At 44.7% G+C, this 26,260-nt stretch overlaps 3 protein-coding genes across 4 annotated transcripts in view; 1 reads left to right on the forward strand and 2 right to left on the reverse strand.

The window, feature by feature from the left end:
* Nucleotides 1–4,491: 4,491 nt before the first annotated feature.
* smn1 (survival of motor neuron 1, telomeric) lies at nt 4,492–10,939 on the reverse strand. Its single transcript, XM_084176482.1, has 9 exons — nt 10,813–10,939; nt 7,020–7,091; nt 6,686–6,805; nt 6,389–6,580; nt 6,035–6,208; nt 5,645–5,719; nt 5,198–5,299; nt 4,855–4,936; nt 4,492–4,642 (listed from the first exon to the last, which is right to left on the reverse strand). The coding sequence occupies exons 1-8, from the start codon at nt 10,858–10,860 to the stop codon at nt 4,880–4,882; spliced, it is 840 nt and encodes a 279-aa protein (XP_084032608.1). The 5' UTR covers nt 10,861–10,939; the 3' UTR covers nt 4,492–4,642; nt 4,855–4,879.
* A 133-nt stretch (nt 10,940–11,072) lies between these two features.
* On the forward strand, nt 11,073–12,461 carry hspb11 (heat shock protein, alpha-crystallin-related, b11; the record flags this gene model as incomplete). The annotated part of the gene is made up of 5 exons (XM_084177143.1): nt 11,073–11,164; nt 11,694–11,800; nt 11,935–12,003; nt 12,097–12,140; nt 12,299–12,461. 5 exons carry the CDS (start codon nt 11,073–11,075, stop codon nt 12,386–12,388), a joined length of 402 nt encoding a protein of 133 aa, XP_084033269.1. The 3' UTR covers nt 12,389–12,461.
* A 1,063-nt stretch (nt 12,462–13,524) lies between these two features.
* LOC311141715 (uncharacterized protein) overlaps nt 13,525–26,260 on the reverse strand; it is a 58,758-nt gene continuing 46,022 nt past the window's right edge. The window contains exons 5-16 of one of the 2 annotated variants that reach the window (XM_084177142.1): nt 19,104–19,241; nt 18,710–18,787; nt 18,463–18,614; nt 18,128–18,182; nt 17,959–18,033; nt 17,590–17,698; nt 16,771–17,283; nt 16,367–16,660; nt 16,077–16,175; nt 15,689–15,813; nt 15,324–15,357; nt 13,525–15,178 (exon numbers count right to left, since the gene is read on the reverse strand). In XM_084177142.1, the coding sequence (XP_084033268.1) occupies nt 15,042–15,178; nt 15,324–15,357; nt 15,689–15,813; nt 16,077–16,175; nt 16,367–16,660; nt 16,771–17,283; nt 17,590–17,698; nt 17,959–18,033; nt 18,128–18,182; nt 18,463–18,614; nt 18,710–18,787; nt 19,104–19,241 (1,809 nt within the window). In that variant the 3' untranslated portion in view covers nt 13,525–15,041. Of the gene's footprint in view, nt 15,179–15,323; nt 15,358–15,688; nt 15,814–16,076; nt 16,176–16,357; nt 16,661–16,770; nt 17,284–17,589; nt 17,699–17,958; nt 18,034–18,127; nt 18,183–18,462; nt 18,615–18,709; nt 18,788–19,103; nt 19,242–26,260 lie in introns of both variants that reach the window. The other variant, XM_084177141.1, reaches the window with a different exon arrangement.

Below are 26,260 nucleotides of genomic sequence, written 5' to 3' on the forward strand. Positions count from 1 at the left end.
TGGTTTTCTGACTTTGTGATTCCTCTGTTCTCTGATGGGCCAAAGAGGAAGTTCACATAGCAACTGTCTCCTCCTCAATATCACATACATGCATTGCATACGCATAAACACTAGCAATACCATAAACAGCACAGTCAAACACAGTTGCAAACAGTGGCAAAACGGGTGCAAAATGTCAGTGACAGAACACATACAAAGAGACCATCTCATAGCTGTGAGAGCAATGCCTAGAGAACAGCTGGGGCACGATGGCATAGTGTAAAATAGTCCTCTGTCATCTCAACCACAGAATCATTTCTCTGTCTCTCTCACGCATGCACCCACAGGAGAGGGAGGAGGAGAGACAGAGACAGACACCCACAGGAGAGAGAGGAGGAGAGACAGACACCCACAGGAGAGGGAGGAGGAGAGACAGACAGACACCCACAGGAGAGTGAGGAGGAGAGACAGACACCCACAGGAGAGTAAGGAGGAGAGACAGACAGACACCCACAGGAGAGGGAGGAGGAGAGACAGACACCCACAGGAGAGTGAGGAGGAGAGACAGACACCCACAGGAGAGTAAGGAGGAGAGACAGACAGACACCCACAGGAGAGGGAGGAGGAGAGACAGACACCCACAGGAGAGTGAGGAGGAGAGACAGAGACAGACACCCACAGGAGAGTGAGGAGGAGAGACATACAGACACCCACAGGAGAGGGAGGAGGAGAGACAGAAACCCACAGGAGAGTAAGGAGGAGAGACAGACAGACACCCACAGGAGAGGGAGGAGGAGAGACAGACACCCACAGGAGAGTGAGGAGGAGAGACAGACACCCACAGGAGAGTGAGGAGGAGAGACAGAGACAGACACCCACAGGAGAGTGAGGAGGAGAGACATACAGACACCCACAGGAGAGGGAGGAGGAGAGACAGAAACCCACAGGAGAGTGAGGAGGAGAGACAGACACCCACAGGAGAGTATGGAGGAGAGACAGACAGCCACCCACAGGAGAGGGAGGAGGAGAGACAGACACCCACAGGAGAGTGAGGAGGAGAGACAGACACCCACAGGAGAGTAAGGAGGAGAGACAGACAGACACCCACAGGAGAGGGAGGAGGAGAGACAGACACCCACAGGAGAGTGAGGAGGAGAGACAGACAGACACCCACAGGAGAGGGAGGAGGAGAGACAGACACCCACAGGAGAGTGAGGAGGAGAGACAGACACCCACAGGAGAGTAAGGAGGAGAGACAGACAGACACCCACAGGAGAGGGAGGAGGAGAGACAGACACCCACAGGAGAGGGAGGAGGAGAGACAGACACCCACAGGAGAGTGAGGAGGAGAGACAGACAGACACGCACAGGAGAGGGAGGAGAGACAGACAGACACCCACAGGAGAGTGAGGAGGAGAGACAGACAGACACCCACAGGAGAGGGAGGAGGAGAGACAGACACCCACAGGAGAGTGAGGAGGAGAGACAGACACCCACAGGAGAGTAAGGAGGAGAGACAGACAGACACCCACAGGAGAGGGAGGAGGAGAGACAGACACCCACAGGAGAGTGAGGAGGAGAGACAGACACCCACAGGAGAGGGAGGAGGAGAGACAGACAGACACCCACAGGAGAGGGAGGAGGAGAGACAGACACCCACAGGAGAGGGAGGAGGAGAGACAGACACCCACAGGAGAGTGAGGAGGAGAGACAGACACCCACAGGAGAGTGAGGAGGAGAGACAGACACCCACAGGAGAGTAAGGAGGAGAGACAGACAGACACCCACAGGAGAGGGAGGAGGAGAGACAGACACCCACAGGAGAGTGAGGAGGAGAGACAGACACCCACAGGAGAGGGAGGAGGAGAGACAGACAGACACCCACAGGAGAGGGAGGAGGAGAGACAGACACCCACAGGAGAGGGAGGAGGAGAGACAGACACCCACAGGAGAGTGAGGAGGAGAGACAGACACCCACAGGAGAGTGAGGAGGAGAGACAGACACCCACAGGAGAGTAAGGAGGAGAGACAGACAGACACCCACAGGAGAGGGAGGAGGAGAGACAGACACCCACAGGAGAGGGAGGAGGAGAGACAGACACCCACAGGAGAGTGAGGAGGAGAGACAGACAGACACGCACAGGAGAGGGAGGAGAGACAGACAGACACCCACAGGAGAGTGAGGAGGAGAGACAGACAGACACCCACAGGAGAGGGAGGAGGAGAGACAGACACCCACAGGAGAGTGAGGAGGAGAGACAGACACCCACAGGAGAGTAAGGAGGAGAGACAGACAGACACCCACAGGAGAGGGAGGAGGAGAGACAGACACCCACAGGAGAGTGAGGAGGAGAGACAGACACCCACAGGAGAGGGAGGAGGAGAGACAGACAGACACCCACAGGAGAGGGAGGAGGAGAGACAGACACCCACAGGAGAGGGAGGAGGAGAGACAGACACCCACAGGAGAGGGAGGAGGAGAGACAAACAGACACCCACAGGAGAGTGAGGAGGAGAGACAGACACCCACAGGAGAGGGAGGAGGAGAGACAGACACCCACAGGAGAGTAAGGAGGAGAGACAGACAGACACCCACAGGAGAGGGAGGAGGAGAGACAGACACCCACAGGAGAGGGAGGAGGAGAGACAGACACCCACAGGAGAGTGAGGAGGAGAGACAGACAGACACGCACAGGAGAGGGAGGAGAGACAGACAGACACCCACAGGAGAGTGAGGAGGAGAGACAGACAGACACCCACAGGAGAGGGAGGAGGAGAGACAGACACCCACAGGAGAGTGAGGAGGAGAGACAGACACCCACAGGAGAGTAAGGAGGAGAGACAGACAGACACCCACAGGAGAGGGAGGAGGAGAGACAGACACCCACAGGAGAGTGAGGAGGAGAGACAGACACCCACAGGAGAGGGAGGAGGAGAGACAGACAGACACCCACAGGAGAGGGAGGAGGAGAGACAGACACCCACAGGAGAGGGAGGAGGAGAGACAGACACCCACAGGAGAGGGAGGAGGAGAGACAAACAGACACCCACAGGAGAGTGAGGAGGAGAGACAGACACCCACAGGAGAGGGAGGAGGAGAGACAAACAGACACCCACAGGAGAGTGAGGAGGAGAGACAGACACCCACAGGAGAGTGAGCAGAAACCACTGGTATAGCAGTGCACCCATGCGGCTCCCAAACAGAGGGGGAATATTAGAGCCAGCATCACACTCTGCTCACTATCATTACATGTAGCTTTTTTATACTATACACTGCATGTGTATGTTGTACATGCCCTTCTTTATATTTTGACTCTAACCTTTAAATTGGATTGTGGATTAGTCCTTTGGGATATAACTAGATAAGTAATGACCCTTTATTGATGTGAAAGGATTTATGGGTATCAAGGGTTAAAGAGGATAAAGCAAAATATAAATATGTTTGTGTTACATCTCAGCACAGAGGACATACTGTACAGTTAGATTTAATTAAAAATAGAAAATGTAAAGCCGCTTGATATCAACAAAAAATCCAACAATGTACAACCTCCAACTGAAGTATAACTCTCAAAGGGAAATTACATTTAACTTCCAGATTGAGACATACCCAATCCAAATTAAGCCTAGACATGGAGATCTGAAATTACTGGATACTGGGAATATGGCAAAAAAATCAATCAGAGGGCTAGGTGGTGCTGATTACAATCCTATCATATCTACACAAGACTGTCCTGGAAATAGGGGCTGGGGCAATGAGTTGTTGATTTGGGATGTGTTGTTTCAGGCCTAAACCTCTACCCTTCCTGGGATAGAGTGCCAGTGCAAAGGGGCTAAATTGGCCTCCCTCCACCCCAAGGTCTTGGTAATCTTATTTTGACATTGATAAACCAGGGGTGTGTTCATTAGTGCACACTGTAGCAAACATTTTTGCAACTAAAACTGGTTCTATTGGGGAAATTCAGGTAGGTCCCTCCCCATTTTGTCCTGTTTGCTTTCTAGTGAATACATCCTAGCTTCGGAAGAGTCTCATCAGGGAGCAGAAAGAATAGTTGGGTAGCACAGATAGATAACAGGAGTGTATTATTACAGATTTAGTTGGCCAACATTGAAAATCGGTTTCAAAACACTCATAAATTGACCTTTAGTTGATCAATTGACATGACTGAATGATGTAATTTTAATATAAGTAGAAACTTTTAAACAAATACTATAACATCCATCACTTCATTTCACCGTACTTTAATGTGTGTACAGAACTAGCCTGCCATCTACTGGGGAAGAACTGTTACTACATCTAAAGGTGCATCATGATCTTGCAAGCACCTTTAAAAATAAAAAATAAAAATTGTATTTATTTACTAGGCAAATCAATTAAGAACAAATTCTTATTTACAATGAAGGCCTACCACCTTATCAATGCCCTTGTAAATATAACCATCTTAGTTTTCCTTATGTGTGACCTCAACTAGTTGAATATTGACGTGTATTAAACAAAATAAATGTAACATTAAATGTGAGCTAAGATGGCCTTTATTTGTTTTATTTACAAAGAATACAAAACATAACTCCGAAACACTTTGGAGGCTTGAAACAGGAATGCATTCACACGTTACATTTCCTTGACAACACTCCCCTCCTCTTCATCTGGGATGGAGACACACACCTAGGACGCACAGCAGAACACAAACGTTTTAAAGATGTAAATTGACGGTTTGCCTAAAATGGCAACATAATTATAGAGGAAGAATTTACTCTGTAGTATCTAAACATCTGACGCTCATGCAAGTCAGTCAAGGAAGAATTCAATGGAATTCAAGCCTAGCAGGTAGTAAATCAGTTTAGTACATGACAAAGCACAGCAAATTGTTTATTTACCTCGTAAGAACGGAAGTCCCATTTCTCACTTGTGGTGAGTCTTCCTTCCAGAAGCAGCTTCGTTGCGGCCTTGTTTCAAACCCTATAAGAGACAAACAATTTAGACAGCTCCTTTTGCATTGAAAAACCTGTTTACTCCTGGTATTGAAGTCAAAAATTAATGTCCGATCAATCATCACACGTGATCCAATCACGACCCAGATTGTCTGAACGTGTACACAACCTAATGTATCCACATAGAAGCCGCAATGTGTATTAGATAGAGGATTATTACATTAGTAATAAGCTATTCCTATCTCATCTACAGTATGCAAGACATGATGTGAAGGGGATGTAACTGTACCATGTAGTATCCAGTGTGGTACCCACTCATGTACCAGGCGAGCAGCATACTGCCCAAGGATTCATCATCCTCTCTGTCTGGACTCATGGGGGGAGGGATCATCTGACAGAGACAAAACAGCACGTTCAGACGGGGGAATCTTTCGTAACGTTGCAAATAAATGTACTAGAGAAACACTGCTCAATCAGCTCCATATGATGTGTGCTCGCTATCGGCAACACTAAACATTTGAGATACTTTTAAAAAATATATATTTTGTTTGTTTTTATTCAGACAGTAAGAAAGATCCGAGTGGGAGACGGGCAAGTGGAGAAACTGTGGGAAAGGTGGACGCAGGGATTGAACTCTGGTCTCCGGTGTAGAGTTGTATATGTGACTTATGCCGTGGACTGTTACCACGGTAACACAGCTCGGCACCAGAGAAAATATTACTGCACTCCATCATACCGGTGGCCCAAAGGGCATCATAGGAGGCCATCCTGGAGGGGCGGGCCTGGAGGCCCCAGGTCGCCTTGAGTCTCCCTGTAGACAGAACAACAGCTTCAATGTGCAGCACACTCCATTGTCAAAGGATTCATTCCATCCTCACCTACAGGGGTTTTATATTTCAATTCCCAGCTCGGCATCTTTAGCAACTTCCAAATTAAAACAAAATTCACCTAAATTCCATCATTTGTTAGTCATTTTCTTACCTTGGAGTAATGCATTCTTACATTTACATTTAGGTCATTTAGCATTCAACTGGTAGCTAGGTAAGACAACCACATGTTAAAAAATAAAAATAAATAAATGCATGGTCGAATAGTGACTGACAACCTACAATTCGGATATGCTTACCATTCTGAAACCAGGCATGGGAGGGGGGCCTGGGGGAAAGCCAGGAAAGCCTGGACCTGACATGGGAGGTCCTTTGGGGGATTTGAATTTGGGTTTAGAGCGTGGCACGTGACTGTGAGGGTGTGGGGCGGACGACCTATCGCTCTCCTCTGTAGAAGACTCTGCTTCTTTAACCTGCATTCCAGAAAGAGAAATAGGAACACTGACTAAATGTTCCCAGCCAGATGTGTTCAAGGGTCTGAATACAAAATGATGGTCCACTAGCCTGGTGGAACCAGCCTGATCTAGTTCTTCACGTGCAGTAAAACAGTATGGTGAATGCAGCGATCATCCTCACAAACAGCCTAATCGTACCTTATTGGGGGCTTCCTCATCTACCTCTGAGCTCTCCATCAGAAGGTCTTGGAGGTTCTGCTCCTCCTCGTTGCCATAGTCTGTGAAGACAACTATACAGGTGCCCCTCTGCCCATCTATGGAGGAGATCGTGGCAGTGTACAAATTGCCATCTTCAGACCAGTAGGCACAGCAGGGGTCTCCGACTCTCCACTGCAACACAACAAATGTTGTCTATCTGTTAGGCTAGATGCATTAATGAACATTAACTGAGGTTATTTTGAATGGGTTGTTGTGTTCTTGGAATGTACCGCCTACCTCTTTATCGGGAGGAGCATTACTTCTCTTTCTGCTGCGGTTGTTTTTGTTGTTTTTTCGTTTCTTTCCAGGGTTGTCTCTCTCTGAGCTTTGTGTGTCCTCCTCACCTTTCAGGGCAGTCTGACAGTCAGGATCAATTGTTTAAAAAATTATTTAAAAATGTGAGCATGACAGAGGGATAATAGAACATTTTCAAGGATACTTTTCTGAGTTGCTGCTAGTGGTTCTCAACCTAAGTATAAATCCATATGAACAAAGAGGCAAATAAGACATGCTTTATTTGCAGAATACTGTCAATGAGTTGGCAAACAAAGTTATAACACTGTAAAGGCACCTTAAATGATGCAACTGCTTTGTCGTAGGCCTTTATCAGTGCAGTGTCATCCCAAATGTCAGAATCGTCACTCTGGGAAAATAAGAATATTAGTTTAAGAGCAATCCACCATCTGAGTAACTTTTACATAGCAAATGCTTTCTACTTAGCTACTAGCAAGACAGCTAACGTCAGTTACCTAAGATTCCATCTAGCTAGTCGTGATGCATTGGCACTGCTCTATATTTCATACTGTTACGTTTCAGACGAAGGTGTTGTCCCTAGCTCATGATATTCCCTGGTCTGGTCATCTAGGGGTGACTAAAACCTACGATCGAATACTCCATCATTTCTTCTGGCCGGGAATGAAACAGGATGTGGCTCGTTATTGCCGTACATGTAGTACGTGCCAAGTGGTGGGGAAGCCTAACCAGGTAATTTCCCCGGCTCCTCTCTGCCGGATTCCGGTCATGGGAGAGCTGTTTGAGAAAGTAATAAATCGATTGTGTTGGTCCATTACCCAGGACTATGTCGGGTAATCCATTCTTGTTAACGATAATGTGCACTGCGACATGGTACCCAGAGGCGATTCCTATGCGTAAACATCACCAGTAAGGCAATTGTGAAGGCGCTGATTAAGTATTTTTCTACCTTTGGATTTCCAAAAATCGTACAGACGGATCAAGGCACTAATTTTATATCGAGATTGTTTGGAAGTGTGTTGAAGTCCTTGTCAGTGTCCCATCAGATGTCTAGCGCTTACCACCCGGAGAGTCAGGGTGCGCTGGAACGTTGGCATCAGACGCTGAAAGCCAAGTGGCGTAAATACTGTATGGACACAGAAAAAGATTGGGATGAGGGGGTGCCGTACGTGCTGTTTGCTATTCGGGAGACCGTACAAGAGTCTCTTGGGTTTAGCCCAGCTGAGCTAATCTTTGGTCACACAGTGAGAGGGCCTCTAAAAGGTACTGAAATAACAAATTATGGCTGATGATTCAGTTGGGTCCTCTACTAATGTACTAGACTATGTTAATCAAGTCCGGGAGCGGTTGCATGATGCATGTGCTGTAGCCAGAGAAAATCTGTCTTCCACACAAAAGAAAATGAAACGTCACTTTGATGTAAAAACTGTGTCTCGTTCTTTTCAACCAGGTGACCAAGTCTTGGTGTAGTTGCCGGTACCTGGCTCGTGTCTCTATTCCAGTTTCTCTGGCCCATATGTGGTGGAGCGAAAACTCAGTGATACTGATTATGTTATCAAAACGCCAGACCGTAGACGCCCATTTCGGGTATGTCACATTAACATGATTAAAGCCTATCATTTTAGAGTTGGTATCGAATCCCCCATTACCAGTAAAAATCCTGTTGTATCCTCTGTTGCTTCTGTGAGCATGGTTACCCACCCAGGAGTCAGCGTAAATGATGAGGACGGTTTGGTGATGCAAAATACTCCTGAGCAGTTGGCTCGTTTATGTATTTCGCTATCACCCGGGTTTCCTGCCCCTGCCACTCGATGGGAATTTAGCAGATTCTTAGGCATGACGGGTTATTATCGTACATTTTGTAGGAATTTCTCAACTGTTGTAGCCCCAATGACTAGGTTACTCAGTTCTTCAGTGTCCTTTGAGTGGACCGCTGAGTGTCAATCTGCCTTTGACTCTGTAAAAGCACTATTGTGTATTTCTCCTGTTCTTTCTGCCCCTGATTTCAAGAAACCATTTAAGTTGGAGGTGGATGCCAGTTCAGTGGGTGCAGGTGCTGTACTATTACAGGAACACGATGGTCTAGATCACCCAGTTTGTTACTTCTCTCGCAAATTCAACATCTGTCAGTCACGTTATTCCACTATCGAACAGGAGACTCTGGCGCTGTTGTTTGCCTTACAATTATTTTGAGGTTTGTTGGCTCCAGTGTGTTGCCTGTTGAGGTGTATACAGACCACAACCCTTACATTTTTTTGAGCCGCATGTACAACCACAACCAACGTCTTATGCGTTGGGCGTTGGTTATAATTTAGAAATTCATGATATAAAGGGTGCAGAAAATGTGGTTGCGGATGCTCTGTCACGTGCCTAGTTCAGAGAAAAAAATAAAAGAATAGAACAGGGGGTTGACAACTATGAGTTGGAAGTAAGTACTTGGTATTATAAAAAAAAATATATAATATATATATATATATATATATATATATATATATATATAATGTTCTTATCATAAACCCAGGGGTTTACTCTTTTTTTTTTGGGGGGGGGGGGCGTGTTACGTGTGACATTATTTTCTTTCTCCCAATCTTCGTTTGTAGTGTGTGTGTGTGGTTCAGAGTGGTTGTTCTGTTTGTGTGTTCTGGTTATTACAGGTGTGCTGAGTTGCGGCTGACGATGGTGGGCGTGGCGTCGGTCCGGAGTCCTGGCAGCTGTGGTTGAGTGACTGATTGACTAGAGTATATAAACTGTTTGCCGTGTGAGCGCAAGGGAGAGAGGGGGCACTTTTTGTCTGAGGATTTGGTTATTGGGATTTATCTTTGTGTTCCAGCCTGTCCTCCTGATGTACTCCACCCTACCTGGGTCCTGAAGAAGGGAAAGGTAGTTCTGCCCATGGGTGTACATTCACACGTAGATAATCCACTGTTTTACACACTAGGTTAGCCGGGCGGGTGTCACCCCTGTATTTGTGGTAACAGGTAAGAAAGCGGGTTAAGGCTTAGAGTGTGTTAGGAAGGATTAGGTGTGTAGAAGAGGGACCTTTTGTTTATTTTCATTACTTGGACCCCAGAGGGCTAACATTGAGTTCTGGTTGTTGTGTCTGGTTATTTTAGTTAGTTACACCCCACATTTCTTCCCCATCAATCTCGTTTACATTGTGTGCACAGGCATTTACTTCTCCTCCTCAAACGAGCTACACCTGAGGGGAGAATATAATTTAATTTTTATTTTAAATTTAACACATACATAATCAATGTCTCATAGCTAGATAACCACCTGGCCAGGCTAACTAGCAGCTAGTCATACAACATGGCCAGTTGATCATTTTTGATCCAATGTTAGTCACTTTCCTAGATCCCCGCTAGCCAGATATCTAATTGAAACTATTTTGGGAATTCCTTATCAGACTTGAGTGACTGATGCTGGCATATCTGCTGGCAAACTGACTTGTTACCACTAACAACAATGACTATGATAACTATAATGTATGCTATTTAGTCATGCGTGCATACATTTTACATATGGGTGGTCCCGGGAATCAAACCCACATGGTCTACCAACTGAGCCATACAGGACCATAACTAACCCGTTACTGAAACTCTGGTGCAGTGTTGGGGAGGCTACTCTGAAAATATAGTTGACCAAGATACTAGCTTAAACTCCACAGTGAAGGAAGTACCAAGATGCCAATTACTTAAAACGGGAATAAGTTAAGCTACACTAAAGCTCCCCTTTAAAAAATAGTTTACTTAGCTAACTAGAGTTAATTTGAAAAAGTAGTTCACTACATCCAAACTACTTTGTGAAACATTATACCAAAAAAGTTATTAAACTACTGAAAACACTACTGTACCAAAATTTGAATTTAGTTAAACTACCACCAAGCTAATGCAAAATGTAATTAAATTACAAGTTGAACTACATGTATCTAGTTCAATACTCCCCAACACTGCTCTTGTGCCAGGTTTATACCCAATAGCTAACGTTAGCTAGCTATTAACTAGCTAATGTTAGCTAGTTGGTATCTAGCGAGTCAGCAAACTACTAGCAAACCAATCTACGCACTTAGCTAGCTATGTCCTGACTGAGTAACTACATAAATGATAACTTACTTGTCCAGCTCCACGAGCAAAAAGCACATCTTTACACCCATTTGCCATGAATATGCAGAAATGTGGCTGCTCTCACAGCTTGATCTTATTCAGCTACTGAAGCAACGTGCGTCGCTGGCTGACGTTCCTAAATGATGATGACGTTGAAAATCTGCGACAAAATTGTTAGCACGTTGGCTTGGCAACCAACTAACAATTTTGTTTACCTAGCTAGCTAGCTAGATTTATAATTTGCAAGTCGTGATTTGTTGGCTAAAAAGATGATAGATCCTGCTTTAAGTTCTTTGGGTGCTCAGATTGTCTTGGCTGCGTCCAGTGATGAGAATCATCCTCCAGAAAACATTATTGACGGGTGAGACGGGTTTATTCAAAAGAGAAACCTCTATCAAAAAGATAGTTTAGAACCTCTGTGCCTATCTGGTTTGTTGTTAGCTAACGTTAGATAGCTAGCTATACTAACCTAAACTTCCTGTTTGTCACAGTAGCTAGCTAGCTCGTCAGATATGGTTTGTATTGTTGATAGCTAGCTACATGCTTTGTTGTTAAAATCAAGATAAAAGCTACTAGCTAGCTAGGTATGGTAGCGTGAGAAGAGCTAGCGAGCTATGTGGTGGTAACATCTCCTTAGTCTGGTAGTCTGCTACAGACACCCAACAATGTTTCCACACAAAGCCAACATCCTGCTGCTATACTATGTCATGTTACACCAGTCACTAACTCACAGCCAGCAGCACCATGCCACGCCACACCACACCATTAATTGGCCAGGTCGCAGTTGTAAATGAGAACTTCTCAACTGGCTTACCTGGTTAAATAAAGGTGAAAAAAATTAATAACTCACCACAGTCCATACCTTGATGAGTCACTTTCTCTCTTCTCAGGAACACTGAAACATTTTGGATGTCCACTGGAATGTTTCCACAGGAGTTCATAATCTGCTTTGCTGAATCTATGAAAATTGCCCTTGTGACAATGCACTGTTATAATGGTATGAAACAAGGTCAAAAGTAACTTATCAAATGGCACACTGTCTAGCCCTATGTATTGGTTTTATGTTTAGCTACTACAGCTTGATCATGTTGCTTGAAATGTATCTGTTATTTTGTTCTCGTTGTCTTTCAGTTAAGACTCTTAAAATTGAGAAGAGCATCTCAGATGATGCTACTGACTTTCTTGCTATTTCAGAAAAGGGTAAGCAAAGCTACTACGAATACACAGTGCCTCGAAGCAAATTAAGTCTGCCTTTCAAAGCAGTATTGTGATCTTCATTGCATCTTGTTTCAGAATTTGAACACACAGAGGGGCATCTTCAAACAAATGATATTCCAGTGAGTTGACTGCCTATTCTAATCTAATGTGCATAATGTTCTACATGGTACTACAACGTGTCTGCAAATGTCATATACTGTATATACACATGACTTTGAGTGATTAGAACTAGTCTTGTTTTTTTCTCTTTACAGTTAAATGTTTTTTCTCTTTACAGCTAAATGGAACGACTGCAACACACTTGCGCTTCATCATTACCTCTGGATATGACCATTTTGTCTCAGTACACAGGGTCAGTGTGGAGTGATGAAATATATAGTACCTTCTCATAATGTATATCTCTACTTATTAAGGAGTTTGTCTGAATATCTAATATGTTTTACATTGTATTGTCTTTTTGTTGTTGTGTATATTTTTTAAAATAATGAAACAGGAGTTAATGTTACATCACCTGAGGCCCAATTAATAGTTTGTTTTATTCTACCTGTTCACCAAATCCAAATTGTAATACAATCTGTTGAATAAATCAGACTACAATTGTAATCTGAAAACAATTGCACTTGACTCAAAACATATGGTGACAGTTGATGTGAAATGAAATAAGGTTCTCCACCTGTAGACGTTTCATCTGTGTGTCCACCAGGTCACTATATTGTTGGGGGTCTTTCTTCACTCATGCATTTGTGTGCTGCAGAGGTAGCCTGGCCAAATAAGGATTTTCAGAATACATTTTAAGTTTACTAAACAGTGTGTTATTGTGGAATAATCTCACACTTCCTGTGAAGTGAAACGGTTTTAAAACCACAGGCTGAGATAACGCCCACTCCCCAATCTTATATTATTGCACAGTTAAAAATCTGCTTATGTGCGAGGATTCAATGTCACACTTTAATCAAAGTAGGCTATAACGTTAAGGCTTATGAAGGGCTTCATAATGACTTCCTACATAGAGGGTTCGCAAATCATTATAGGCAAACATCATACTGCATAAATTGTGACATAAGTCCTTGTTGGTTTTATACAGTCACATCTTGTTGGTGTTATACACAGTCAATTGTTTTCACAGACTAGGGATAACACTCATTGATTTTACAAAGGCCTTGTATCGGCACTGAAGTTAGGGCAATCGTACTGGAGGGCAATATTCTAGATAATCACTGATTTGATACATATAGAAATGTATGGGGAAACATGTTACCTACATACTGTATAATGTGAAATCACACAACACAACCTGGTGGAGATTCAGAAGTCACCTGTTCTGAACCTGAAATCATTCCAGAACTTCAAAGCTTTACAGCCTTCGTTGTTGTAAAAGTTCAAAGGTTAGGATTCAGGCCAATGAGATAGAATCTCTTTTTACTTAAAGAAGGTTAAATATATAAAAATACATTTTAGTATGAGGTTTTCCCTGACTCCATGTTACGTGAATAAGAGCTTAAAAAAAGTGATTTGATTTTTATTTTATCCACCCGTCATCAAAAGAGAGGAGTAGATATCATCTATGACAAAGATAAGTGAGGGAGAGTGAATATGAAACCAGAGGAAGGAAAGAGGGAAAGATGAGAGTCAAGAGAGAGGAGAAGACAGTGAACATGTGAGGAAAGTTTAAAGTTGTCAATTGATCGATAATCAAGTAAATGTCCACTGCGTGTGTTAGAGGGATGCAAAACGGAAACATGAGGCTAATGTATGTTACTAAGTAAAAGACAACTCTGTAAAATGATTTAAATGTACATAGCCATACTATTTTTCAGAATATAAAAATATTTTTTCTGATGAAGCTGAGAATAAATATACATCTCAAGCTGAAGTACGATGTGCAAGTGTTTTACATTTGGGGAAAAATACATATGGATGTATTATTCAGTTGGATTCAATAAAATTAGAATTCTTCTTCTAAAATTACTTATAGAGTTCTGAAAGTGATTAAAAAGTAACCTGTACATTTGTAGTAAAAAAGGTAGTTTTATTTAATAGTATAATATGCATGATATAAAGTTACTTTCTGCTTCATGTTTTTATGCTATTTTCATAAAGAAATATAACTTCTAAATAGTATTTGTCTTTTAATGTAATAACAAAAACAATCAAGACCTGTAATATATATAAGCTGATGTTTAAGAGTATTATACATTTGTAAATGGTACTATTTGTAAATGTGGAGTAAATGCAGGGAGTACAAACCATACACACATGTAGAATGACAAACCATACACACTTGTAGAATGACAAACCATACACACTTGTAGAATGACAAAGCAAAAGAAAGAAAATGCATGTAATGTCACATTCTTATGTACAAGAGTAGTAGTGTATTAAAACTTAAAGTGACTTAAAAAAGTTCTCTTCAAAAATACATTTACAAGTAGCATTTTAAATGTACGTGACATTAGCATAAAGCTATCAATTAGCATCAGATGTCCTGTAGGAATACCATGCCGCTTGGATAAAAAAAGCTTTAGATAAAACACAGATTATGCACACATACAGTAACACCAATACAGAAACAATAAAGACAGTCCCTTACTTTTCAGTTCATTAACGTAGAAAACACTGTTAAATGTACCAAGGAAGTGACACAGACAGTATTGCTTATCGTAACAATCATCAAAATAGTAGTTGTAGAGGGACTCATTGAGCCTGCAGACATCCCATCTGGCGGTCCCTCTCTTTCCCAGTCCTCCCTCTTGTGAAGGGAACGAAGGGGTCTTGGTGGTCCTCAACTGTGTTTTTCTGCCAGTTAGGAGTCTGTAACTGGATAGAACAGGAGACACTGTCTTCCACCACAACACAGCTGAGTTGGAAGGGGGGCAGGTGATTGCATGGAATCCAAGGGGAGTTTGTAAATTGTGTGTCTATTGAAGCTAAGGGAGTCTATGTATGTAGCAAGTATACTATGATGGTTTCACTGTAGGGGAACGAGTGTTCAGTCCCTGAGTGTGTATGTGTGTGTATGTCTAGATGGTCTCCACGTAATTGGCTGGAAAGAGTCCCTGGCGTCCATCTTTACTGCAGCCCCGCCACCAGGCCTTGTCCACAGTCTCCACCGCACTTATGATGTCACCTGGTTCAAATGAGATCTCTGATTCATCCTCTGTGAGAAAAGAGAAAGACTAGGTTTAACACTCAGAGAATCATAGTATGTCTGTGTGTGTGTGTGTCTGTGTGTGTGTGTAGGTGTGTGTGTGTAGGTGTGCATGGGTGTGTGGTCCATGGTATGAGTTACACTGAGAACTGACCTGCTTGGTAGTCATAGAGAGCTCTTACACACATCTGAAACAGAGAAAAATAATCATGAATGAAGGTCACCATTTTCCCCATTACAGAGCCCTTGCTTGGTTGTCATCTACATTACATTTATATTAAATTAGTCAGTGTTCTTCAATCCTGGTCCTGGAGACCCAGAGGGGTGCAAGCTTTTTTTCTAGCCCAGCACTAACACACCTTTTATAACTTTTCAACTAATCATCAAGTCTTTGTATTAATACTGGGCTGGAACAAAGGTCTGCACACCGTGTGGGTCTCCATGACTAGGTTTGAAGCCCAGTAGTGAATAGGATGGCAGGGGGTAGGGGACATATGACTTTGTGTGTTGTGTAACAACCTCTTGTCCATTCTCTGAAATCTCCTGGACCTCATTCTCTTCAACAAAGTCCTCCTCCTCTTCATCAAAATGAACAGCCAACTCTGGAGTACCTTGCTCCCTTTCTGGTGGACTCATTGATCGCTCTGGAAAAGAGGAACCATGACAGTGGTTGGATTCTGGTTCCCTACCCTACGCTAAGCAAGTGTGTACTTTTCAATCCCCTTCATGGATTTAAAAATCCATGAGGAAGAGGATTCCTGGAAAAGGATAGGGAATTGCAATGTAGGCTTCTGGTATGTCTATTCTATGTTATCTCATCAACATAAAGGGTTCATTCAGTTTGAGAGCAACTTGGGCAATGTAGGCTAGCGTAGATCCCTATCAATGGATTAGCGGGGTAACATACCTGTACCATTGTGTTCCACCAACTCCTCCTCATCTGTCACCCCATTGGTGGACGGGACCACAACCTTTTGTGTGATTAGCGGAATAATAACTTCTGCATCTGAAACATAACGTGTCAGTTGTGTCACACACTTTTTCCACAACCTTCTCTTAACATAAAACTCTTCTTCTCTTTCAATTGTTGTATTTAGCCTTAAATATATATATATATATATATATATATATATATATATATATATATATATAATAGGACAGGACTATACGAGATACAAAAAAACATACAAAGTATACCTGTTCCAGCTGGCTCCTCCTCCTCTTCTGAAAGCTCAACCAGGAATGGCTCAGCAGAGGCCTGACTGTAATCTGATTGGCCCTTCTCTTGTCCAGCTTCCTCTGCTTCCTCTCCTTCCTCTGCCATAGGCTCCTGCACTGATGTAGGGTCTGAATCCTGTGCTGAGCCCTCCCCTCTTTCCTCCATATTTGGGTTTGGCTCTGTACTCTCAATGCTGGGCTCTGGCTCTGCCTGGTCTTCATCATCATCTTCCTCTTCCTCCACCAGTACAACTTGTACAGCTGTGTACTGCTCTGGATGAGAGAGAATGAACCATTGTTGTTTTAAGTGCAGCCAAGGCAAACTGAGAACCAACTCTATAATGGTCATTCTACAGTAGGCTGTGTATATGATGGGGACCTACCTGTTGGATGCAGTGGACTCTCTGACAGAGGGGCAGTGGGAGGCTGTGGTGCTGAGGCAGGCTCCAGGGAGATTAGGGGATAGGGGAAGCACTCAGGCTGGGACTGGGGAGAGGGGGGCAGGAACTGGGCCTGGGGCTGGTTCTCTAGAGGAGAGGTGGGGGACAGGGTGGCGAGGAGGTCTGGAGAGGCTGGGGGGGCAAAGGCCTGAGTTTGGGGCTGAGACTGGGGGCTGGGTGATGGGAGAGTAGCCTGGGCTGAGACAGGCGGGGCAGAGTGGAGGGGCGATTTGGGAGGGGACACCAGGGGTGCGCGAGGGCTCTGGGGAGAGGTGATTGGGCGGAAGATGGAGCTGGATGGGGACATGGTGCGGTGGAAGGGGGAGGATGGGATGCGGAAGAAGGGTGAGACCAATGTGGGGCTGCGGGGGGAAGTGGGGGTGGGGCTGTCCGATTTCCCAAAGATGAATGCTGTGTCAGTCAGACTGCGCTGGTACCGCCTTAATGGAGGTTTGCCTGTGGGGGGGGGGGGGGGGGGGGGGGGGGGGGGGGGGGAGAGAGAGAGAGAGAGAGAGAGAGAGAGAGAGAGAGAGAGGGGGAGAGAGAGAGAGAGAGGGGGAGAGAGAGAGAGAGAGAGAGAGGAAGGATGAGCAACATTAAGAAATACACTGACAGATAATGGTTGTTTAGGTTCATGCATGATTGACTGTTACTGGCTTCATAATCACACATTGGGTAGAGACACTTCTTGGTTTGTCAATGCTTATAAACACACACACACACACACACACACACACACACACACACACACACAGGACTTACCTGTGCGGGGGGAGCCGGGGCTGGATGGGTTATTGGACGATGCTGATGACAGCTGTCTGAAGAACTCTCTGGGGTTCATGGAGCGCTGTGATACCAGCATTGCTGCCTCCTGCAGATAGGATGAGGAATCACACCACACTATGCTTTATTGAATGATGTAAAGGAAACTACAGGTCTCAATAGTCTAAAGCTGCCTCGTCTACTCCTTCCTCTCCTTCATTCCTTTCCTTCATCTGCGCTGGCGTGACAGAAGCTGAGAGGTTCCTATAAAAGGCCATATTCCTTTGACCTATGCTGTGTTTTCAGATCTGTGCAGATGGAAGCCACTTCAGAGTTTATATGGAGTAGAGAGGTCAGTAAGAGACTCACTGCTGCTTTCTCGATGGACTCGCTGCGTCTGAAGCGAGCTCTCATTTCCTCCTCATGCTCTCTCTGCTGCAGCTCCTGCCACACCCCAACAGAGGTCAGAGTTCAGACACACGAGTTCAGACAGTTCAGTAGCCCAATAACTTCCTCACTAATTTGTTCTTTGCCTCACCCATCTTGATTTCTCCAGTTTCCTCACATCTGCCTCCAGCTGGGCCTGCATTGTCCTGAGAGATACAGAGATGTCAGACCTTATAGGCCTTACGTAGACTTTACAATTGTGACAACCCATTAAATACCTGATATGGCCACAAGAAGATACCCTTGAGTCAGAGATTGTTTGAGTCTTGAGTCAGTGTGTGTGTCTGTCTGTCTGTCTGTCTGTCTGTCTGTCTGTCTGTGTATGTGTGTGTGTGTCGGTGTCTGTGTGTGTATGTGTCTGTGTGTGTCTGTGTGTGTGTGTGTGTGTGTGTGTGTGTCTGTGTGTGTGTGTGTCTGTGTCCTGACCTCTGCTCTTCGATCATCTGTAGTTTCTCCTTCATTTTCCTCTCCCTCTCGTCAGCCTCTTTCCGTTCCTTCAGAACTCTTTCTTTCTCCCAACGCCGTCTGTCCTCCAATGCACGCTTCCTCTCCTCCTCCTTCCTACGTTCCTCCTCACGCTAAGAGAGAGAGAGAGAGAGAAAGAGAAAATTGATTACTAGAAAAACGGTCTAAGCTATGAGGTTAACTGTGACTGTGTGCCTGTGTAAACTACCTCTGCACGTGCCCAGAAGGAGTCTCTATTGGCGCGTCTCATCTCCATGGCAGCGTTAGTCTTCCTGTAGTTAGTGCCCTGTCAAAAGGGAGATACAGACGAAGAGGAGAGAGAGTGTTAATGGAGAACAACACTGTATGAACACATAACACACAGTTTGTAACTTATGCTATTGGCAAGGAGCTTTGGTTGTTTTTTTAACTCGTGATTTATCAAGTATGAAAAAATTGAAAAACATACAGTAAGTACACAGAAAGTACAATTCATGACAAGAGATTAAAACAGAGAATCTGAACGTGTGGCCCCCTCAATGTAAAAGCACAGTTCCAGGTTGTGTCTAGGTGTTAGTGCCCCCTCTTGTGGACATATATGGTATTGCAGGGGGAGCGCTCACCACTGTCTCCTCCTTGTCCTTTGACCGACTGCTTCTTCTGACTTGCTCTGTCGGGGGACGGACTTTATTGAGCTCAGCGCCTATCTTCTCCTCTGTCACATCCTCCTTACTCTCAGCACTGATAAACACATAGGCATCCTGAGCGAGAGAGAGCGAGCGAGAGCGAGAGAGAGAGAGAGAGAGAGAGAGAGATGAACTACAATGGGGACCTGCTACACAGGCATCTGATGTCAAGTCTATAATGCACTATTGTGACAGGTTGGTTGCTGCGTGTTTATCTCTGCCCCAGACAGTGCTCTAATGAACAAGCTCCTGTGGTCCTCTGTAGCTCAGCTGGTAGAGCACGGCGCTTGTAACGCCAAGGTAGTGGGTTCGATCCCCGGGACCACCCATACACAAAAATGTATGCACGCACGACTGTAAGTCGCTTTGGATAAAAGCGTCTGCTAAATGGCATATTATTATTATAAGCTTGTACTGAAACATGTCAGCATGAAAGATTATTGAAGGGAATCAAGTTGCGGTCCTGAACATCCTTTAACATTCCAAGCGAGGACAACCTTCAGCTGTAAAATGTGTGAAACCTCATCACTCAGATACAATTCTGCTCCAGCATTCCAAACGAGAGAAAGGGATATTTTCCCTCCTTTTTCATTTACCCCCTGACCCCCCGAAAACATATGTGCACACACACGCACAAACACATACATACACACACACACACTCGAAAACACACACTCTGAAGTAGTTCTTTGAAAGATTTTACCCCCAGTGGTTTCCTCTTGGCTGTGGACTTAACAGCTTTAGTGATGAGGACAGACAGAGAACAAAACAAGTCTCTGGCTTACACTAGAGAAGACAGGACGGAACATATTGGTTTGGAAGAGATAGACAGAGAGGGGAGAGGTAAGAGAGAGGGGTAGAAATGGGAGATGGTGTGTAGGGGGGAGGAAGGGAGAATTCAGAGAAAGCATAAGGAAAGTGAAACAGTTGTTGCATATGAGATGAGGGGAGTGTGGAAAGAGCAGATAGGATGCAGAGATTCAACAATGACGAATGACCACCCCGGACCAGAAAGAGACAGTGATATAGAGGTCGACGTGCCCTCTATCTGCCTCTACCCTCTGTTCTATTGGGGAATGTACAATCACTGGAGAAAAAACTGGATGAGCTCCGTTCCAGACTATCCTATCAACGGGACCTGAGGAACTAATATCCTATGTTTCTCGGAAACTTGGCTGAGGTGTCTAAGGTTCTGCATCGCCGTACTTGAGGCGTCACTACAGACCCAGGTTCGATCCCAGGCTGTGTCACAACCGGCCGTGACCGGGAGTCCCATAGAGTGGCGCACAATTGGCCCAGCATCGTCCATGTTTGGCCGGGGTGCTTTACTTGGCTCATTGCGCTCTAGCGACTCCTTGTGGCGGGCCGGGCGCCTGCAGGCGGACTTCACTCGTCAGTTAAATAGTGTTTCCTCTGACACATTGGTGCGGCTGGCTTCCGGGTTAAGCGGGCGGGTGTTAAGAAGTGCGGTTTGGCGGGTCATGTTTCGGAGGACGCATGACTCGACCTTCGCCTCTCCCTAGCCTATTGGGGAGTTGCAGCGATGAGACAATATCGTAAATCGGATCGCAATTGGATATCACGAAATTGAAAAAATATAAATAAATATATATACCCTACCAGTCAAAAGTTTGGACACACCTACTCATTCAAGGGTTTTTCTTTATTTGTACTATTTTTACATTGTAGAATAATAGTGAATATATAAAAACTTTGAAATAACACATATGGAATCATGTAGTAACCAAAAAAGGGTTAAACAAATCAAAATATATTTTATATTTGAGATTCTTCAAATAGCCACCCTTGATGACAGCTTTGCACACTCTTGGCATTCTCTCAACCAGCTTCACCTGGAATGCTTTTCCAACAGTCTTGAAGGAGTTCCCACATATGCTGAGCACTTGTTGGCTGCTTTTCCTTCACTCTGCAATCTGACTCATCCCAAACCACCTCAATTGGGTTGAGGTCGGGGGATTGTGGAGGCCAGGTCATCTGATGCAGCACTCCATCACTCTCCTTCTTGGTCAAATAGCCCTTATACAGCCTGGAGGTGTGTTGGGTCATTGACCTGTTGAAAAACAAATGATAGTCCCACTAAGCCCAAACCAGATGGAATGGCTTATCGCTGCAGGATGTTGTGGTAGCCATGCTGGTTAAGTGTGCCTTGAATTGTAAATAAATCACAGACAGTGTCACCAGCAAAGCAACCCCACACCATAACACCTCCTCCTCCATGCTTTACGGTGGGAAATACACATGCGGAGATCATCCGTTCACCCACACCGCATCTCACAAAGACATGGCAGTTGGAACCAAAAATCTCAAATTTGGACTCCAAACCAAAAGGACAAATTTCCACCAGTCTAATGTCCATTGCTCGTGTTTCTTGGCCCAAGCAAGTCTCTTCTTATTATTTGTGTCCTTTAGTAGTGCTTTCTTTGCAGCAATTCGACCATGAAGGCCTGATTCACACAGTCTCCTCTGAACAATTGATGTTGAGATGTGTCTGTTACTTGAACTCTGTGAAGCATTTATTTGGGGTGCAATTTCTGAGGCTGGTAACTCTAATGAACTTATTCTCTGCAGCAGAGGTAACTCTGGGTCTTCCATTCCTGTGGCGGTCCTCATGAGAGCCAGTTTCATCATAGCGCTTGATGGTTTTTGCGACTGTACTTTAAGAAACGTTCAAAGTTCTTGAAATGTGTCAAAGTAATGATGGACTGTCGTTTCTCTTCGCTTATTTGAGCTGTTCTTGTCAGAATATGGATTTGGTCTTTTACCAAATAGGGCTATCTTCTGTATACCCCCACTACCTTGTCACAACACAACTGATTGGCTCAAACACATTATGAACTTTTAAGAAGGCACACCTGTTAATTGAAATGCATTCCAGGTGACTACCTCATGAAGCTGGTTGAGAGAATGCCAAGAGTGTGCAAAGCTGTCATCAAGGCAAAGGGTGGCTATTTGAAGAATCTCAAATGTAAAATATATTTTCATTTGTTTCACACTTTTCTGGTTACTACATGATTCCATATGTGTTATTTCATAGTTCTGATGTCTTCACTATTATTCTACAATGTAGAAAATAGTTAAAATAAAGAAAAACCCTTGAATGAGTAGGTGTGTCAAAACTTTTGACTGGTACTGTATATACACTGCTAAAAAAAATTAAGGGAACACTAAAATAACACATCCTAGATCTGAATGAATGGAATAATCTTATTAAATACTTTTTTCTTTACATAGTTGAATGTGCTGACAACAAAATCACACAAAAATGATCAATGGAAATCAAATTTATCAACCCATGGAGGTCTGGAGTTCTCCCGAGTGGCGCAGTGGTCTAAGGCACTGCATCGCAGTGCTAGCTGTGCCACTAGAGATCCTGGTTCGAATCCAGGCTCTGTCGTAGCTGGCCGCGACCGGGAGACCCATGGGGCGGCGCACAATTGGCCAAGCGTCGTCCAGGGTAGGGGAGGGAATGGCCGGCAGGGATGTAGAGCATGGCGTTTGCAACGCCAGGGTTGTGGGTTCGTTTCCCACGGGGGGCCAGTATAAAAATAATAATAATGTATGCACTCACTAACTGTAAGTCGCTCTGGATAAGAGCGTCTGCTAAATGACTAAAATGTAAATGGATTTGGAGTCACCCTCAAAATTAAAGTGGAAAACCACACTACAGGCTGATCTAACTTTGATGTAATGTCCTAAAAACAAGTCAAAATCAGGCTCAGTAGTGTGTGTGGCCTCCACGTGCCTGTATGACCTCCCTACAACGCGCCTGGGCATGCTCCTGATGAGGTGGCGGATGGTCTCCTGAGGGATCTCCTCCCAGACCTGGACTAAAGCATCCGCCAACTCCTGGACAGTCTGTGGTGCAACGTGGCGTTGGTGGATGGAGCGAGACATGATGTCCCAGATGTGCTCAATTGGATTCAGGTCTGGGGAACGGGCGGGCCAGTCCATAGCATCAATGCCTTCCTCTTGCAGGAACTGCTGACACACTCCAGCCACATGAGGTCTAGCATTGTCTTGCATTAGGAGGAACCCAGGGCCAACCGCACCAGCATATAGTCTCACAAGGGGTCTGAGGATCTCATCTCGGTACCTAATGGCAGTCAGGCTACCTCTGGCGAGCACATGGAGGGCTGTGCGGCCCCCCAAAGAAATGCCACCCCACACCATGACTGACCCACCGCCAAAAGGGTCATGCTGGAGGATGTTGCAGGCAGCAGAACTTTCTCCACGGCGTCTCCAGACTCTGTCACGTCTGTCACGTGCTCAGTGTGAACCTGCTTTCATCTGTGAAGAGCACAGGGCACCAGTGGCGAATTTGCCAATCTTGGTGTTCTCTGGCAAATGCCAAACGTCCTGCACGGTGTTGGGCTGTAAGCACAACCCCCACCTGTGGACATCGGGCCCTCATACCACCCTCATGGAGTCTGTTTCTGACCGTTTGAGCAGACACATGCACATTTGTGGCCTGCTGGAGGTCATTTTGCAGGGCTCTGGCAGTGCTCCTCCTACTCCTCCTTGCACAAAGGCGGAGGTAGCAGTCCTGCTGCTGGGTTGTTGCCCTCCTACGGCCTCCTCCACGTCTCCTGATGTACTGGCCTGTCTCCTGGTAGCGCCTCCATGCTCTGGACACTACGCTGACAGACACAGCAAACCTTCTTGCCACAGTTCGCATTGATGTGCCATCCTGGATGAGCTGCACTACCTGAGCCACTTGTGTGGGTTGTAGACTCCGTCTCATGCTACCACTAGAGTGAAAGCACCGGCAGCATTCAAAAGTGACCAAAACATCAGCCAGGAAGCATAGGAACTGAGAAGTGGTCTTAGGTCACCAACTGCAAAACCACTTCTTTATTGGGGGTGTCTTGCTAATTGCCTATAATTTCCACCTGTTGTCTATTCCATTTGCACAACAGCATGTGAAATTTATTGTCAATCAGTGTTGCTTCCTAAGTGGACAGTTTGATTTCACAGAAGTGTGATTGACTTGGAGTTACATTGTGTTGTTTAAGTGTTCCCTTAATTTTTTTGAGCAGTGTATATATAAATATTCTAGCCGGTTTTTCTATGCATCGGCAGGACAGAATGGTAACCTCAAGGGGGTGGTGTATGTGTTTTTGTTAACAACAGCTGGTGCGCGATCTCTAATATTAAGGAAGTGTCAAGGTTCTGCTCGCCTGAGTTAGAATACCTCATGATAAGCTGTAGACCATAATATTTACCAAGAGAGTTTTCATCCATATTTTTCGTAGCTGTTTATTTACCATCACAAACCGATGCTGGCACTAAGACCGCACACAACGAGCTGAAATCCATCTTACCTCATTTCTACCAGCATGTCACCTGTGCAATTAGCGGCGAAAAAACTCTACATCACCTTTACTCCACACACAGAGACATATACAAAGCTCTTCCTCGCCCTCCTTTTGGCAAATCTGAACATAACTGTATCCTCCTGATTACAACCAAAACCTCAAACAAGAAGTACCAGTGACACGCTCAATACGGAAGTGGTCTGATGAAGCGGATGCTAAACTACAGGACTGTTTCACTAGCACAGACTGGAATATGTTCCAGGACTAATTTGATGGCATTGAGGAGTTTACCACACCAGTCAGCTTCATTAATAAGTGTATCGACGTCGTCGTCCCCACAGTGACCGTACATACATATCCCAACCAGAAGCCATGGATTACAGGCAACTCCCACACTGAGCTAAAGGCTAGAGCTACCACTTTCAGGGAGCGGGACACTAACCCGGACACTTAGATGAAATCCCGCTACACCCTCCGACGAACCATCAAACAGTCAAAGCTTCAATACAGGATTAAGATCGAATCCTACTACACCGGCTCTGGCGCTTGTCGGATGTGGCAGGGCTTGAAAACTATAATGGATTACAAAAGGGAAACCCAGCCGCGAGCTGCCCAGTGACGCGAGCCTACTAGACGAGCTAAATGCCTTCTATGCTCACTTCGAGGTAAGCAACACTGAACCATGCGCGAGGCACCAGCTGTTCCGGACGATTGTATGATCACACTCTCAGTAGCTGATGTGAGTAAGACCTTTAAACAGGTTAACATGCGTCCTGGTAATCAGATTGATTACCAGGACACGTACTCAGAGCATGCGCCGACCAGCTGACAAGTGTCTTCACTGACATTTTCAACCTCTCCCTGACCCAGTCTGTAATACCTACAGTGGGCTCCAAAATTACTGGCACCCGTGACTGGCAATGCACAAACAATACTTAAAAAAATATAAACAATATAATTATAGAGATAAACTCAAAATACCAACACATGAGAAATACTGTACTATATTAATGTTCCAATGGAACCCACCAAAATCATTTATTGATTTAATAAAAAATCAATGTCCTCCAAATCAAGGTTTCACAATTAATGGCACCCTTAAAGATTATTGTAAATAACATCTACCAAAATTAAACCAGGAATTAAATTCCACTTATTTAAGTGTATCTAAGTCTTAAGGAACTATATTGAGCCATTACATCACTTCCTGTTTCACTAGGGTATAAAAATGAGGTAACACGCATGCAATATCCCTTTGTCATCCAACACCATGAAGAAAACAAAAGAACTGGCAGTTCAAAAGAGACAGATGGTTGTAGACCTTCATAAATCTGGTAATGGCTACAAGAAGATCCACAAACGATTGAATATACCACTGAACACTGTCAGGGCAATTATTAAAACATTTAAAAGATATGGAACAGTTGAAAACCTCACGGGTAGAGGACGCAAATGCATTTTGCCCCCCAGGATAGGGAGGAAGATGGTGAGAGAAGCAACAAAATCCCCAATAATCACTGTGAAAAATTGCAGGCCTTGGTGGCGTCTTGGGGTCACCAGGTTTCAAAAAGCACCATCAGACGCCACCTCCACAACCACAGGCTCTTTGGAAGGGTTGCCAGAAGAAAGCCCTTTCTGACCCCAAGACACAGACGCAAGTGCTTGGAGATTGCCAAACGTCATTTAAATTATGACTGGAAGAAGGTGCTCTGGTCAGATGAGACCAAAATTGAACGTTTTGGTCAGATACATCATCGG

This window comes from Coregonus lavaretus (assembly GCF_964263955.1).
Source record: "Coregonus lavaretus genome assembly, chromosome: 14".
Lineage (NCBI taxonomy): Eukaryota > Metazoa > Chordata > Actinopteri > Salmoniformes > Salmonidae > Coregonus > Coregonus lavaretus.

Coding starts and splice junctions, on each gene's coding strand:
- smn1 (XM_084176482.1), bottom strand. CDS start 10,860: ATGGCAAATGGGTGTAAAGATGTGCTTTTTGCTCGTGGAGCTGGACAA. Junction 6,806..7,019: donor AAGCAGTTGCATCATTTAAG/GTGCCTTTACAG, acceptor CCTGACTGTCAG/ACTGCCCTGAAAGGTGAGGA. Junction 5,300..5,644: donor TGATGCCCTTTGGGCCACCG/GTATGATGGAGT, acceptor TGTCTCTGTCAG/ATGATCCCTCCCCCCATGAG.